The sequence below is a fragment of the Pteropus vampyrus genome, unplaced genomic scaffold, assembly GCF_000151845.1.
Source record: "Pteropus vampyrus isolate Shadow unplaced genomic scaffold, Pvam_2.0 Scaffold36, whole genome shotgun sequence".
NCBI lineage: Eukaryota > Metazoa > Chordata > Mammalia > Chiroptera > Pteropodidae > Pteropus > Pteropus vampyrus.
This window is the reverse complement of record NW_011888817.1, coordinates 5360987-5379147: the sequence shown is the minus strand read 5'-3', so window position 1 is coordinate 5379147 and position 18161 is coordinate 5360987. Positions and strand designations below refer to the sequence as shown.

At 43.1% G+C, this 18161-nt stretch overlaps 1 protein-coding gene across 2 annotated transcripts in view; it reads right to left on the bottom strand.

The window, feature by feature from the left end:
• The window catches only part of ARID1A (AT-rich interaction domain 1A), a 63030-nt gene extending 44875 nt beyond the window's left edge, over window positions 1-18155 (bottom strand). For both annotated transcript variants that reach the window (XM_011357672.2, XM_011357673.2), the window contains exon 1: window positions 16935-18155. In XM_011357672.2, the coding sequence (XP_011355974.1) occupies window positions 16935-18044 (1110 nt within the window). In that variant the 5' untranslated portion in view covers window positions 18045-18155. The remainder of the gene's footprint in view (window positions 1-16934) is intronic.
• Window positions 18156-18161: the final 6 nt, after the last annotated feature.

Genomic DNA, 18161 nt, shown 5'->3' with positions numbered 1-18161 from the left:
CTCTCTTTTGTTTTGCAAAACAAAAACTCCTGTTTCCTCACCTAGGATAACAGATTCCTAATCTTCTACTTCGCCTCACCAAAGCTATCACTAAAGATTTCCTCAAGTTAAACTGATATTAAAATAAAAATCTCTCATCAGATACACCTGACCCAGGAAATCAAACTCACTCAGCCTACAATTCTTATCATTCATAACCTGAGAGTCACAGTTTTCTACTTCACAAAAAATGGAAAATGACTCTTTCGTTCTAGTTCCAGTTCATTCAAGTTCTAAACAAGCTGGTCATCTGCCTATGGTGATTGATTACCAACAACTAGTTTGCAATTATCGTGCCAAAGAGTTTTTTTTTTCCAATTCTTTCAACATTCCATTGTCCAAGTTGAATATATATATATAAAAAAATCCAAAGTCAATGAAAAGTTCTATCTACTCCCATTCTGCCTGCAGAAACGATTCTACAAGATTCCCCTTTACAGACTTAGAGCCCATTTTGAAGACATCACTCAAAGCACCAGCCTAACCAAGCCTCTAGGAGGGGCTGCAACCAGATATCAGACTTAGGACCTTCCAACTCACGCTCTGTCTCTAAAGTGATAGAGAACAAGACAAGAGGCCTGGCTCTCTCCTAGGCTCAGAAATATTTAGCCTATTGCACTCCATCCACCCTTCTAGACCAATCTGAGAAAACTAAGGGTAGAAAAGAGAGCCCAAGGGAGAAGAGTCATTGAATCATCTAACAAAACTCAAACAGATTATGAGAGCCAACTGTAATAACCACCTCACAGCTGTCTGCCCCAAAGAGGCATGACAGAAAAACCACAACCAGGTGGCTGGTATGTCTTTATTTCTACTTTGGTTCCAGAAAGAGTCTTTCAAATAAAGCAGCTAGAGCACCAAACTAATGAATTCCCCAACAAATAATATAGTCCTTCTCCTCATCCAGAGTACTTTCATTACAGAGAAAATGCTCTTCCAAAAATGAAGAGGACAACTTTTTTGGAAGACCAAACTTAGCTAACCATTATCTCGCAATTTCCAACAAATTACAAAAGCCTCTAAGGAAATCACACAACTCAAGAAAGAATTCCTGTTCAGGTACTGCTTAAAACTTAGGGTTATTAAAACAGTAAAGACCCAAGATGGTGATCAAATAGGAACCAAAATATCATTTGATAAAATTACAACTTTTTAATCTCAAGAGTAAGGCAGCAGCACAACATGGTGAAAAGAGCGCTAGACTCATTGAACAGCTGGGTTCCGATCCCAGCTAACCAACTCCCCGGGGGAGTGGGCAAGGCACTAACCAGATTATACTTCAACCTCCTCAGCTGTACCAGCAGTCCCCAACCTTTTCGGCACCAGGGATCAAGTGCTCCTATGAGAATCTAATGTCTGATGATCTGAGGTGGAGCTGAGGCGGTGATGTGCTGCAAAAATACAGATGAAGCTCTGCTCGCTTGCTTGCTGTTCACCTCCTGCTGTGAGGCCCAGTTCCTAACAGGCCATGGACTGGTAAGGTCCATGGCCCAGGGGTTGGGAACCCCTGAGCTATACAATGGGACACTACCCTCCAGATTCTGAATCAGCAACTCTGGGATGGGGCCAGGAATCTCCTCAATTTTCATGTCTAGTCTGAGAGCATTTGGGATACAGGGCCTCCCTCCAAGACTCCCATCTCCAGCACAGAGTGACTCTAGAACTCAGAAGCCTGTTCAGTTTTCTTAACTAAATGATGGTCTGAGGAGGGCAGTGCCTAGCCAATAGAGAAAAACCAGGAATGCACCTCAGATTCCCAGAGTCCCAAATAAGCAGCATTCAGTCAAAGACAAGCTTTCTCAAATGCCTATACCCAGTGCCTGATTTTGTTCACCTCAACATCACTAACATACTATATGCTTTAAGTATCTTGTTCACTGTCTGTATCCTAAACTAGAATATAAGCTCCAAGAAGATAGAGAATTGTGTGTAAAACTTCAAAAGTAGGAAAGGAAAGGGACTATGGAAGAGAAAGTGAAATTCTAGAGGCCTTGTAATTCCTAACCTCCTTCCCGCTGAGAGGAAATGCTTTGGTTCTACATGGCCAGTCCTAGGCAATGGTTAAGAACTCTGCCCCCACAGTGCCTTCAACTTCTCTGTCCCTGAGTTTCCACATCAATAGAGATAACAGTAGTAGCACCCTCAGGGTTGAATGAAATAATACATTAAAATAAAACATTGTTTCCTCGATCTGGCTGGACGTGCTCTGGCTCAGAACCTTTGTATTCATTGATCCCTCCACCTGGAATACTCTTTTCCCAGATACTAGTTTAACTCACTCTTTCATATCTAGTATTACTTCAATTTGGCCTTCCCTGGTGAACTCATCTAAAATGTCAATCCTGCACACTTCTTATATCTGGTCCCTGATTAACTTTTTCTCTTGATCATGTTATCATTAGCATACTATATGGTTTAATGTCTATATTCGAAACTAGAATACATAAGCCTAGGAGGTAGGTATGTGTCTATATGTGTTTGACTGCTGTATCCTCCAGTATCCAAAATGTTGGCTATTCTCATCCTATAAAAGTCTCAAATTCCTAGCAGTGAAACTCAGAAACCAGAATAGTTAGGGTCTGGTCCCATGTACTAAAGACCAGAAACCCAAAGTAATCAACTAGACTAGAGGTTAACTAGAAATCAAATAAGGTTATGTTTTTAAAGGAAAAAAAAAAGCAAAAAAGCACAGGTTTTGACACAACTTTAAGCAAGTTACTTCATCCCTTGGCAGCAGAACCATCTGTAAAATGGGAATTTAAAAACTGTCTAACAAAGATACGAGACGCTTCAAATGGTAAGTATGTGAAATGCTTTTTACAGTACCAGTTCATAACAGACATTACTTTTCTCTCCATCTTCAATAGAAAAGAAAGCAGAATAGGGTTAAAAGCAGTTTCAAAATATCTACTTAAAAAATAACACAAAAGTCACACACTCAAAGAATTGATCAGTTCAATTCTCAAGCTCCACATACTTCTATTCTCCCAAAGGAAATTTGTTCAATAGCTCTTTCTAAGAATCCTGACAGTAAAGCTCAATAGTTTTTGACCTGGGTAATAACTAATCTCTGAGAAGTGTTTGGAAATAATGTATGAAAGTGCCACTTTTGATAATCACAGCGACTTCTCTCCTGTTACTTGCATTTATTACCTGAGGAGCAGGATGCCAAATGTCCTGCAATGCATCTCTATGCAAAGAAAAGTCTCGTTAAGAAACAATGTATTCTAGCCCATTAGAGTCCACTAGGCAAGGGTCCCCAGGCCGCAGGTAGGTGAGCAGTGGCCAGTAAGCAAAGCTTCATCTGTATTTGCAGCCACTCCCCATTTCTTTACCACCTCAGCTCCATGTCAGATCATCACGCATTAGATTCTCAAAGGAGCACTGGTCCCTGGTGCCAAAAAGGTTGGGGACTGCTGCTACAAGAGGTTAATGGACTCAAGTCCAATCTCAGATGGAGAATTTCCTGTAACATTTGACCCTGGAGCAGTTAAGGGAAAGAACTGACCAGTACCCATCCCAAGAGCCTAACAGTACAAAACCACGCACAAGCCAAGGTAAACATAAACAAAAATTTACTTTGAAAAATAGTTGGAAGATAATTTAATGAAGACAGTACTTCTCCTCCAGTGCATTTATTATGGTTATAATTATAAAGTTATTTGTGATTATTTACTTGCATCTTTCCCTACTGGAAAGTACTCCATGGGAGGCAAGAATTACAAATCACTATGTTCACAACACAGTGATACACTGTAGAAGCTCAATATTTATTGCATTACTGTAAGCAACTGGCATATGATAGGTACTCATAGGTTTTTCAAAAGTTTTGCTGTAAGACTTCTTACATTGGCAAGTCCCAAGCATTATGTGCTTTAAAGTAGACATTTCAGCAATAGGGCTGGGCAATTAAGTGAGCTTTAATAAAGTTCTTACCCTGAAAATTCTTAAGAAATGGGGAACATGATCAAAGTCTAGGAAATCTTGATGGTATACAAGAAAGACAGATTAGTATAGGGCATCCAGTACATGCTCAGTAATTAAAAACTTAACTATGTACAGGCCTTGTTACCCACAAGAGGTGGTATGGGTTGACACCAGAAAAAGGTACTTCCTCCCACAAACCATCCTTTGGTGCTTCAACTAGGGAAAGGACGACCTTAGTGTGTATGGACCACAAGCCCAACCAAGCGGGGCAGTTTTTAAGACATTTTCTGCCCTGCTTATTTGCCATTTATCATTAAGTGATATGATATAGATAAGAAGTACATGTAAAGGCAAGGGTCAAGTAACCTCACAGAGCTTCACCCAACTTTTCAAAAAAGACACTTTTAAATCACACCTAGGTCTTCTGACCTAGTTTCTAAAATACTCTTCCCTCTTTCCCATTACAATGGCACAACAAGGCCTGTGCTTTACAAATACTACTCAAAAAACAAACAAAAAAGACAAGGCAAAAACTGCTTCTTAATCACAAAAACGTTAAGGCCTCATTTGCTTTCTCTTAAAAAGAAAACAGCTCTCATTTCTACCATCCTTTTATTTCATCTATTACCTCCAAAGTTGGACTGGTTGTGCAGGAGCCACATAAAAAGATCCTAAATTTTTCTCTAAGTGCACAGTTCTATGTCCTGCCAGTTTTTCCTTCCATACTAGAAAAGGTATCTGTAACACATCACTGAACTGTAGGAACTTGATTTACATATAGTCAGGAATTCCACTTATCATGCTTTGAATGTCATCAATCCAATCAAGTCCTATCTTTTGATAAAGATACTCAGAAGCAGCAGCAATGCCATGTTTATTTCATTAATAATATGTTTATTTCATTAATTCCTAGGGCTGCCCTGGACTACTTCCCAAAAAAGCAAAGTCTTTCACTTAGTCCCCCCTAAATCCACTCTGAACTATAGCAGGCACATTTAAATAAGTCAAGCAATAGCCCAGGACATAGCCAACCTTATTAAGATTATAGGTGCCCCCAAATCCTCAGGCTTTTTAAAAGTAAACAATTCCCTGAATGAAGAGCCATAGAGTCCTGTAAATTCTCCAGTTCTTTTGAAAGCTCCAAAAGTACCCTGGTACCAACTTCTACACCACTGTCCACGTAAACGTGAAAGGAGACCCTGGCTTCATCATTTATACCAGAAACACATGGGACCAGACCAAAGTTACCAGCTGTCTTCTGAAGCTTATTTGTCTTTCTTCATTTGCTATCTCTGGCCAGGAAAATCAAATTGGGATGGATACTTGGTATGCTAAGCTATGGAAATCTAGCTAAATGTATCCCTCCCCCTTCTCCCCACTCCCAAGACTGTTTTGGCTCATACACTTTTGAGATTGTCTTATTCAAGGCATACAGAATTTCCCTTTGGTGAGTATGTCCGGGTGGGTGAACCCAGCTATCTCAATCTCATTTTATTTTAACCCAAAATGCCATTATGAGACCACATATTGGTCACTTGAGGTTTTATGTAGAGGTTTTAAAGAAGCCAATTCAAAGCTGCACTGGGAAAGCGGAGGATTCAAATCATAGACTAGAAAGAAAAACAGGAATGTTACGAATCTGTCCCAGGCCAAAAGAACCCCCAAAACAGATTAAGGAGGGCCAAGAAATAGTCTCCACACCAAAGGCAAAAAAGAGGGAAAAGAAAAGAGACACTTGAGATCATTAGGAAACTTCTGCTTATAGTTAGCCAGGCCATTCCAACGGAGGTAAGCAGATACCAGGAATCTTCACTGAATGATGTTGATCTGAAAGTGGTATAAAATTACATCTACAGTCCTGAAAGGAGACATTTTACCAGCTCTGGTGTGGTAAAGCTATTGAGGTCTCCATATGCTTTACATTCTACTAACAGAGTTCGACACCAAAGGAGAAAATGAAAGGAAAAAACAAGAACAGGAAAAATAAAGCTAAAAGTCAGAGGGATGATAAAGTGAGTTTAAAATACACAAACACACACAAAGAACAAAAGAATCCCTACTAAAGTATTTGTGCATACAAATATCAAATCACAGATCAAACTCTCAGTATACCGAAGCCTCTGCCTTCATCACAGCCAGGTCACACTGATCACAGCTTCATTTCTCAGGCAGGAGGAATAAGGGGTCTAGTACAAGGAAACTTGTTTTTAATGGGAAGATACAGAATCCACACCGAGTTTTCAGAAAGCCCAGGTGAACTGGTTCTCTACTCCATCTTTGCATTGTTAATGTTTATTCCCTGACCGTTTTTTGTAACTTCCATTTCGGTGGCCAAGCACAATCTCTATTTAAGTCACACAACTGGGACAGGTCTTGGCTCAAATGTCCACTCCTCAGAGAGACCTCAACCACTTCAGAGACAGGATGACTTGTCAGGAGTCTACTTAAGAGGATTTATTTGCTAGGACTTCACAAGTGACACAAGGAAAGGAATCACAGCAAAACACAGAGTGGCTACTGGGGGGGTGAGTGGTGAGAGAGGCCTACTACTGAGAGATCACCAGATCACCAAAAGCCCTGTTCTCAGATCAGCTGGCCACAGTTTCCCAAGAGCAGAATGGTTTTTAAATGACTGATATCACCACATCATGGCATTTAATGCTCCAATACTAGCCTTCGAGTAGCATTTTCAAGAATCACTTCCTTAAGCACTTTATTCAACTGGTCATACACGGAGAACACCATAGGTCACCATCCTAAAGTGATCTCTTCCACCTTCACCAAACAACCAGGACCAAGATCCAGATTATCCTCATGCTGTGCCACCAAAGAGGCAAGAGAAAAAGAAATGAAAGGCAGGGAGTCCCCAAGTCTTATAAATATTTATAACAGGCATGTTTTGTCATTAATTTATCATTATTGCATAGTAGAAGAGCCATCTCAAAAGAATTTTCTTTCTTCTCCCCCAAACTCAAACACTTTTAACCTTTTCTCCATCCACTTACACTTGGACATCACAAGAGGAGGAAACAGCCGAAACATTAGCCTATGGTATAATCTGGAAGAAGCCCCTCCAGTAATTCGGATATACTCTGTAGCCTAGTTGAGCATAAATGAATAAATCTAGTAGTCATCAAACAGTGAGCATGCATCACAATGACCCAGAGGGCTTATTAAAACATACAGCCAGAGTTGTGGATTCCATAGGTCTAGGTGAGTATTTCCATTTCTAAACAGGGCCCAGGTGATGCTGATTGGTTAGGGACCACACTGAAAACCATTGTGCTAACCTAGCTCTCAAACTAAAACAGGTGCTTAATAAAACTTGGGTTTAAAAAAAATAATGTAACTCAGGTGTAGCTAAGAACTATGGGATAGCTTTTAATTTAGTGAAGACCAATGTCTTTAACCACTCAGTTCTATCCCCCTCTACAGCAGGGGCCTCTACCAATCAGGAGTCACGTTTGAATTTTATCTGATAACACTACTTTCATATATCTTATTATTTAATATATACTACAGCCTACAAGGTAGGTATTTTTCCTCATATAATTGAAGATTCAGAGAAGTGACTTGCCTAAAGTCACACAGCCTAAGGGAACTTTTAAACTTCAGTTTTAGAGCTGACTCTGCTATGATACTTTGTGTGTGGCACTTAATTTTTATATGTTCACTTTCCTCAAATGGAAAATTAAGACAATAATCCCTGCCTCCCCAGTGAGTGTTCCAAGTTATAGAAAATAAAATCACTCTGCAAATATTTTCATAACGCAAGTTACTCTCACTTAGATCAAAGTGAAGGACTCTATCGTTGAGCCTGAATCTCTTTCCCAGCCTCACTCTCCAAGATTCCTCCCAAGAAAGGAGCCTGAAGACCAAATGCTGCCAATTCTCACCATTGGGATCACATGGCCATTTATTGAAACCTAAAAAAAAATCCTAAATGGTAGGGGCGTATGAAACAGAAATCTAGGCATAACGTCAAAGTGTAACTAAAGGCTTTTCAGTCTTTTACCCCATTTAAGAGTTCCAAGCTATTGTAAAAATAATGTCCCCAAAAGCCTTAGTACTTGAATAATTTATTTTGGAGAAGCAATCGTAGCAGTTTATAGTGCTATATCTCTGGAGAATCAGACAAACCTTGATTCAAATTCAACTCTACTTTTTACTAGCTATTTACCCTAAGGCAAATTTCTTGGCCTACCCCTGACCCAGGATAAAGTTGCAGATAAACTACCCATAAGAATTGTTCCCCAAATCCTTTATGATATAGTTATCTTTAGCAGTCCAGATTCCTAACCAGGTAAAAAGTTAGTAGTCTGGAGATGAAAGGCAGGTCATCCAAATCTGAATTATCAAGAGTTTCACACTCCTAAACTAATGCTGGACCAACTCATAAACTATACCACCTTAGAGTCAGAACTGAATACTGTCCAAAGGGCAAGAGAGAAAGAAAGCCACCTGTATTCGCAAGAAAAGACGAAGAAACACCAACTAATTCCCAGTATTTCTGCTCAGATGACTTGTTCTCTAAGGACAAAAGAAAGCCATAATAAGGTCTACTGAAGGAGAGAGGAAATCACTGGGAAAGAAGAGTCCAAAGACATATCTAATTCCTCTAAAAGGAAGCATCCTGCACAATGTAGCCTTTAATCCTCCACCATGAGGCTTTACTCACACTCTTCTTAAAAGTCAAAGTATGCCAGGCAAGAGTCAATTGAGAATAAACAGCAGGACCCAGACAAATGCCCGGCAAGCAAGTTATATGACCTCAAGGGAAACAGGAGGCAAAATAAAAAACACCAAGCACACAGTAAATGGGTTTTTAAATGACTGATATCACACATCGACCCCTAAACTCCCCTGTTGCTGTATTGCTGGTGCTAGATCTTGAGGGGGGAGTTCCTTTTTTAACAGACATGTCTATAAATAAGCAAGCTGAAAACTAACAAATTTAAGAGGGAAAAAGCATACAAAAATCTTGGCTGCTGGTGATGAGCCACAGAAATCATAAATGTGCCATTGCCAAGGAAGGAGGAAGTCTAATATCTAACACTGCAGACTTGGGAACCCAGAAGCAACGAAGCCATACGGAAGCCCAAATGCAAGAGAGAAAAAAAGCACATGGCACATTTCCTCTTCATATGGGTGGCAATTCAAGCAGCATTCTTGGCCTGTAGAGCTTATAGCCCCAGTGCCCAAAGCCCTTTAGTATTTCATATCAATGTTAACTTCCAGGAGGGCAACAAAAATCTGTCCTGGATTACTGGGTGATTTCTAATATGTACCATAACCAATACTAAATCAACATTTTAGGGATCAAATTTCCTCCTCTGTAGCCATGTTGGAATGCGTTCTTAGCATTAGACTCATTTCCATTGCAATACACCCTCGGAAAATGCAGAAGCCGCTTGTAAATATTCGACCTGTCCCAAGACCATCTTCTTCTAATATGCACAAATGACTAACGAAAACAAATAAAAGTTCACTCAGATGTCCCTTCACATTCAATAAAACTATTCTATACACTTAAACGGGGAGGAGCAATTGCGGGGAAGAATAGTCAAGGTGGTTAGTTAAGGCAACATTCGCCCTAACTTGGATTCCTCTAAAACCTGTAATTGACTAAGGAGTTTAACTCAAGCCCCTACACACCTGCTTGTCCACGGCAGATGAACAACTGTGCCCAATTCTGAGTTACTGGAAACTCACTTTTGCAAAATGCCAGAATGGCAAAGCAAAAGAAGTTGGAAGAGATGTTTCTAAACTAAAATCTGTATTCTAGACTCCATACTTCTATACTGGAACAGGTAACCCATCCTCTTCTAGGTGGAAGCACTGTAGTAGGCTGGCACTGGAATACTCCATGCATCTTTCCAGCTGTTAAGCATCTACTTACAGTCCTTGAAAAGTGCCAAAAATCATATGTGGTCCAATCACACATGGACCAGCAGGTAAAGAGAAACCCAAATCACTATATTTCAGAAGCTCCCATAAGGAGTAAGCATGTATTTGCAGCAGCATTTATGAGCTTCTTGCCAATCTAATCAAAAATGATATTCAAGGCCCATCAAACCTCAAGGTAAGGCCTGATCCAAGCAACTCAGCTTGAGCTCAACTCCAGCTCTTGAGAAATAGCAGTCCAAGAGTCCCAACAGGTACTTCATGGCTCTTTATAAGAAAGGTTAACTTTGCCAAAGGAAAAACGCAGATGTGTCCAGGGCACACAACTATGAAGGTGACATGACCTTCCAAACCCAAAATTACTACAAAAGAGCCTCTGAACTGGCCAAGTACTTGGCAAGTTGTACTAAAGGCCCCACATAACCACATGAGCCACTAAGACCCTGAAACCACTCTCTTTCACAGATTTTATGGTTAGTGTCCAAATTCTCAAAGTCACTAGAATGAGACAACTACCAGTCTGTGGATGGATGTGTAATTTGGATTCTATAAAGCCCATAGAACTCAGAGTAGCATTATGAAAAGGCAAATTAATATTTTAACTTTATCCTTCTTGAACATTCAGCTTCACAAATCAATGCCTCTGAAAAGCTGTCCCTGGGTAATGTATCTAACTCTGATTGCTCCTTATTCTCAGATTCTTTTAGCCCGCAGACTGAGTTTGGTTTATAACCATTTATAAAACCTTGCTTTGCAAGTGTTCCAGATGTGTGCATATAAGCATGCTTCCCAAAGAAAACTAAATTCCTCTGAAGCAGAGATTGCCTCTATCTTTTAAATTCCTTTTTAGTATCTAATTGGTATGTTTCTTATAGGGCAACTTCCCACCCCCATTTGAATTTCCAGATCTCCCTGAGCCAGATATCATGCTCTCAGCAACAAGTCTGAAGTTCTAATACCCTTACCACCACCATACTGGAAAAAGCCTGAGCAACCGATGTCAATGTCAACCTAAGTTTTTGTATTTTGTTTTAAAACAAGCTGATGACCTTTGGTAAGTTAGCTGAACCTAAAAATTATGGCCACGGCCATAATTATGTTCATATTCCCTACGACTATGCTAGGACTCTGGTCTAAAACACACTTCACATGAAGAAAACTGGTGTCAGAGTTTGTAGATTCAATTTAAAAAGGAACTTTAAGACAGTAAATCTGGTCATTTCATGAGGCTACCAAAGCAGAGCATATACCACAGGCAGATGGCTAAAATACTGTACCTCTAAAATACATTCATAAATAGTGCTTCACTGAAGGAACCCAGAAAGGTTTTTAATCCTAAAATGGCAACTTCGAAACCAAAGATTGTATCTACCCACATAAGCCTTCAAGCAGGATTTACTGAATCCTTGAACAATTTGGACTTTGTACTGACCCAGGAACCTGGGGGCATTAATATACATATAAGTGATGCACAGGAGTCCAGTAAAAAAACTATATAAATAAACTCAGCCCTTGGAGTGGGCTTACAATCCTGAAAGCCACAGCAAAACAGAGGCTAGAGACGATGCTGAAGTTGCAGTATCTTTTTTTCCACTTTCCGGTATTCCAAAAATGCTAACCCAACCCTAAAAACATCTCACCAAACTACAAAACCTTTCTGAAAAAACAAGGCTTTAAAATTTAAAACTCAAAGTGTCATAAACCAAGCTTTTGGAACACACTTACCTCACTATTGAAACTCAAGGCCTTCTTTCCAAACTTCTGTTAACAATGAAATTGCAATTGATTTTGAACAGGGCTCCAGATGCCCTCAACCCCATAGCATGGAGCCAGGGTCACTAAGGCGTCTCTTCCAGGGCAGCATCTTCTTACTTCTAAACTCTTAGATCATCTCTCCTCATCTCCATGCTCTCTGCCTCTCCCCCCTGCACTACCCTCTTCCCTATTCCCATGTCTTTTTCTCCAATGTTATTTTATTCTACCACATGAGAAAAGACTAGCATTATCTTTGCTTGAAAACTGTTTATTAATTTGCTTGTCAAACGTTTTATAGAGCCGTTCACATCTTACTACAGAAACCTCCTGGGTACATATTGACAGCTCAGCAAGTATTTACACAAAGCTCTGAAACATTTGGTTCCTTCAGAGGAGAAGAAGCTGCTGCGTCAAGCAGAGAATTATCAAACATCTTTCCCTTTACTTTTCCCTCTTTTATTAAGGGGAGCTTCCTTCTAGCACACCTCTTATATGCCTAAATTATACTTTTAAACTACTAACAGGGAGGAGAAAGAATGGAAAAATTCAGGTGTGCTAGAGAAGAGAAAGAACAGCATTCCCAGGACCACTTGCAAACCACATCACGTAGCTTAAAACAGGTATGAGAAAAGGCAATAATACATCTATGAAATTGACCCTGAGCTTAGCTTTTCCTCTTCTAGGCTCAAGAAATTCTGCTCCTCTCTCAGCAAAACTTACAAGGCAAGTTCAGGCACTCAGATTACAACCAACTGCCCAAACCAGACCTAGACCGGCCCAAACACCAGAAGAGTCTGGAGAGTTTAATGCTACTTCTTCCCACCTTCCTATATTCCCAAAAGAAGCAATGTTAATGTGCAGTTTATAAATATCCACTCCCACCCCACCCCTAATCTACCTCCAAAAACCTCTCCTGGAGATTTTTAAGCAACTATTTTCAAGTCTTGCTTTAATGAAGTCTGCCTAATTTTTCAATTACTGTTTAGTATTTTTAAACCACCAGCCAGGTGGAATGACTAATGACAAAGAGATTAACAGTTTCAAGGCAAAACAGTTTGGTAGAGCTTTTTCTGCAAGGGGCCACAGATCACCATGGCACCTGGCTGTTCAGAGCTTGTTCCTATAAATCCTCAGGAGAAAACAGCCTTGAGTTCCTTGAGCCCAGGGTAAGAAAAATGGTCTCAAGACCCCTACCTATAAATGTACAGGAAGTTGCTGCCCTCATAACAAGCCAGGTATGGAAGCACAGACAGATATGTAGCATCAGAGAAGGTCATGCAGTCCACCAACTTCACTTTAATGATGAAGAGAAAATAAAACAGCAAAGGCAAATGACTTGTTCAAAGTCACACAGCTTAACCCAGAGCTGCATGTGGAACCAAAGCCTCCTCTTCCTCCTGAGTCCTATGCTCTTTACCCCTTACCGCTGTGCCACACACAACTCTTAAGTGCATCAGTGATGATAATGACCAATCTAAACAAAATAAAACCCAGAGATAAAAGCTATGGGAATCAGGACTCCATCTCAGAGACTGAGGTGTCCCAGCTCACTGGCAGGAAAAAAACTATTCAGTGCCAATTTATTTTGAATAACATATTTTAGCCATATTTGCAGGCTTCAGTTGCTTCCAGAATTTTAGGATTTGAAGCCAATAAATACAACCTGGGGTGGGGGCGGGGGGGAGGTGAAGAAGGGGCCCTGACCATTACTTTGTTAGCCTATTTCCACATTTTTTAAAAAGTTCATTAACCTCTTTGCAAAAGGCTTACTGTAGACATCATATCCTACAGGAATCACTCCAACATATGAATGTTTAATGCAATCCAACACATCTTGTTACAGCAGGTGCTACCTGTCATGGTTACTATGTCATACACAAAGAAAGGAACCTAAAAAAGTCCTCACAGGGTTCAATACAAAGAAACCAACCTTGGTCCTAGCTATTTTTTCTCTCGTGACCATCCCAAGCCCCATCATCTCCAGTTCTCGCATTGACAGTACAAAAACATGAAGCTCCCACAATTAAGTGCCATCTCAGTGTGGTTTTCCTGGTCCCTCCTACTTGAGAGAGCTCCAAGAGTCCTGTATTTCAGCCAGCCCAGAGTTTCTGCCAGTAGGCATTCCCATAAGAAGCCCAGGACTCCTTATTTGTTTCCCAGCATCAGAATGGAAGTATCAGGAACTGACAGCCAAACTACAATCAAATCCAGCCTGATTCTGGACTACTGTCTACTTCATCTTTTGCTTTGATGAGCTGGTACTACTCTCTAGGTATTACAGCTCAAAGCACCCCAAGTAAAAAGCTTTCTATCAGGTGACGAAAGAGTATTTCATCAGTAGCAGGATTCAACACCTTGAGATAGAGTACTTACTTATGGAAAGGGATAAAGAAAAGTTTGTCTGCTGGGATCTTCCCAGCTCCTGTGAAAAAGAAATAAACAATACACACACTTACCTAATCTTTATTTCATAAAGGTAGAGTCAAATGAAAACATTACCGCTTTAGCTGTGTCAACCAACTCTCTACAAAATACTCATAACCCAAAACTGAGTTAGAGAAAGGAGACAGAGCAAGAGCTTATTATTTAAGAATGCTTAAGAACAGGGCATCATAGTCTGACAAGATGCAGACTTGGTAGCAAAGAGGAATTCAGAACAAAAACTATCCATCTACAACCCTCATCTAGACTACACACCTGAAGCAACCCATAAAACTGGAGGTTGCACTGTCTCTTCCACAAGTGAATGCTCACCAGCACATTCTCTGGGCTTCTGGTGATAGACAACTGAACTGAAACAGAACAGGAATCTATGGTTGTGAAGTACCAGGATTGGTGATGTTAAAATCAGAAAATTCACCCAAAGGCGGCACAGACAAGCTTCCAAACAGAGACTATATCTACCACTTATCCAGCACAGAGCATAGTACCTAGCACAAAGAAAAGGGCTCAAACATTTGTTTAATGACCAAAAAACAGAAATCACAATATGGCAAAAGTTCTCCCTCACCCCCAATAAAAGTGTTTGCTTGAATATTTCCAAACCAGCAGAATTCAAATTAATTTTTGCTTTTAAATGACTCTTGACTTACACCGAATTATTTCCTCTAATCGTTTAAGATAAGTTTTTTCTCTCTCCTACCACCAAAAAAAACAAGGAATGAGAAGAAAGAGGTGTAACGTAGACTAAAGAATGACCCAAAGACAAAAAAATTCATCCTCCAGAAACTAGAAATCCAACTGAAAATTCCCATATTTCTTGCCCAGATGTACATCATAGAAGACATGGAGTCAAGGCACAGAGCTCTAAATCTGCCATCTAATATAACTATTTTCAAAATTCCCAGCTCAATGGAAGAATAGAAAAGCAGTTCTAGGATGGGGAAGAAATACAGCTAATTACGCCACCTAAATGAACAAAATCTCATACCACAAAGGTACAACTGGGTACTGCTGGGAGGGGAATTATAAAGGGAGCTTTTGGAGATTTTTTTTCCTCTTTGAAAAGATACGTGACTCCATAAAATACCCAATATTTCTGACCAAAGCACTGAAAACAGAACATAATAAAGAGGGAAGAATTGCAAAATAAAAGAGAATGCATTAAAAAGTACCTAAAAGCAGTAATTTCTAAGCAACTCAAATATCATTGTAAGTAGTATCTTTATTATCTTGGAAAATAAACAAAAGGGAACATACCTTAAAATGCAAAGAAAAAACTAGTTCATCTATATGTTAAAACTCTAACAAGATGACGAAATAGAAAACTAACATTTTTTATATTCCAGGAACAAATGATAAATTTCACCAAACCAAGCCCTTAGGAGAAAGTCCCTCTCAATATCTTGAAAGATGTCAGCTTCCCTTTAAATTGAGGTGCCCTCCCAAAGTTCAATTAACAGAAGTGCTAACAAGATTCAACATATAAAGAATTAGGCCAGCCTTCCTTTAAACAACACTAGAAACTAATATGAAATTCTCTGAAAGCTTCCAGTTCTCCAAAAAAAAAAAAAAAAAGTTTTCCCCTACCTCCTCCGAGACCCCACATTTGCCACTCAATAAAAAGGCCCAGGAAAATAATTTCAATTCTGCAAAGTGGACAGGGTCAAAATTACTCAAGACAAATGTATCTTCAGAGCCATCAAAGAAGTCATTTATACCATTAGGAAAGTCACAAAATCAAAACAAACAGCAAACCCATTGTAGAGAAAAATCCAGCTACTGTTCTGACAACACAGAATCTATTTCAGGCTGCATAAAACATAACAAGCAAAATAAATCCAAGGTACAAGCAAAATGCCACTGCCTCCTCTTTTGTTTCAGGCACAATGTAACAAGGGCAGCCTGTCTGGGGCTCTGCTCCTGCTGATACAGTATTGCTGCTTAAACCTTCCTCCTCAAGGTCACAGCCAATTTCAGCTCTGGAATAAAAGGCAGATAGTGGCAGCGATGGTTTGGGTTATCACTGGCAGAAAAGCAGAGTGTAAAAGTTTATGAGCTCATCAGGATTGTTGTACCATTACATCAGAGGCAATTATAAATGGCCAAGAGCAGGAGATGGGGAGCCAATCAGATCACAGATAGGATGTCAACCTAAGACCAACTGTCTCCTGGCTTTGACAGAAGGATTTTACCTCCATAATTCAAATCCCAAACCAAAGCAATCTGCACTTACTACTCCAATCACTCAGCTGTTTACCAGCACTTCCAGGGAGAAGCCCAGGCCACTGGGCCGACGGAGACTAAGACAGGAGATGGCCCAGACTGCCCTGGGTGAACCGCAGCCGGCCTCTAGCTGTCCCCAAGCAGGCCCCTGCCCTCCCTCGAGGTCCCCCCGAGTCCGAGGGGCCCCTCCTTGAAGGCGCAGATGGGGGAAGGCCTGGAGAAAGGCGGGGGGTGGAGGCAGAGCGGAGCGGCAGGTGAGCAAAGAACTGTTCACTCAACTACCGAGCTCCTAGCACTGCCTACACCCCTAACCTCAGTCTCTAGCACCCCCTCACCCCAGACCAAGCCCTTTCCCACACACTCTGCCCCACACCCCCCTGAAGACCCTTGAAGTTCGTAGGGACCAGGAGAGAGGGAGAAGAGGAGCAGACACGTCAGGGAAAGCCCCACACAAAGGCAGAAGGAGGGAAGGAAAGGAAGGCAAACAGGCAGCCATTTTAAGAGAGAAGAGCCAGACAATGGCAGCTCCCCAACAGTGGGGGCCCCGGACTGGGAGTAGCCCACAGCTGTAGCCTGGTCCCCGCGGCCGCCACCCAATCCCCGGATCCCGTTCGTCCCAGCCCCCTCCCCATTCAGCTGTGTACCTGCGGGGTCCGGGCGAGCGACTGCCCCCCGCCGCCGCTGCTCCCGGGGCTCATGGGCGCGTGGTGGCTCCTTTGTTGGGCCCCTCCCGAGGCGGCTGCCGCCGCCGCCGCAGCAGCAGCCCCCCAGCACTGTGAGGCCATGTCCGCCGGGCCTTTGCCGGCGCCCCCGTCCTGGGGCCCGCTGCCGTAGTCGCCCCCGGGGTAGCCCTGGTAGCCCCGGGCCGAGCTGGGCGACGTGAGCAGTTGGTTGAGAGTGGGGGTGGCGGTGGGCTGGGGGGTTCCCCCGCCGGCCGCTGTGGGGCCGCCTCCCCCCATGGCCCCGAAGCGCTGCTGAGCGAAGGACGAAGACGACGAAGAGGCAGAGGCGCTGGAGGAGGGAGGCGGCTTGGAGCCGGCGGCCGCCGCCGCGCCGGAGCCCGGAGTGCCACCTCTAGGGGAGCTCAGCGCGTAGGCCTGGGGGGGCGGGGGGTAGGCGCTGCGGTTGGGGTAGTAGGAGTTGTACTGGTGGTTGGGGAAGCCGTGGTCGTGTGAGTTCTGTTGGGGCCCCGCGTAGGGCTCCAGGCCCCCGCCGCCGCCGCCGCTCTGCAGCGCTGCCAGGCCAGGGCTTTGTTGTCCGCCATGTTGTTGGTGGAAGACGGCGGCCGCCGCGGCGGCGACAGCAGACGGGCTCCGGCCGTAGGTTTGCCCGAAGCCGTAGGCTGGGGGCGGCAAGGCGGCTGCGGCTGAGTGAGGAGGCGCCCCCACCCCATCGCTGCTGCCGCCGCCGCCGGGCGGCTCCGTGAGGTTATTGTTCAGGGCGGGCCTAGGGCCCGCGTTCCCGTTCGAGTTCTTCAGGTCCGGCTCCGCGCCGGGCCCGCCGCCGCCGCCGCCACCCCCATTGCTCTCGGCCCCGTCCTGCAGCTCCTTTCCCAACGGTTGCGGCGGCCCCACGGAGGGGCCCTCGCTTTCCTGCCCGGCGGCTGCCTTCATTTCCCCGCGCTCGGCCGCTGCCGCCGCCGCCTCGCCCCCCGCCTCCTCCCGCTGCTGCTGCTCCGCTTTCTTCAGCTCCGAGGGCGGCGGCGGCGGGTTGCCCAGGCTGCTGGCGGCGGCGGGGGCGACCTGCGCGGCCATGATCCCCGCTGTCTCGTCCGCGGAGAGACCCGGCCCTGTCTTCGTCTTCTCCCCCCCTCCCACCCCGCCCCGGGGCCGAGTCCCCCGGGCTGCCCTCCCCCCCCGCCCGGGCGGGCC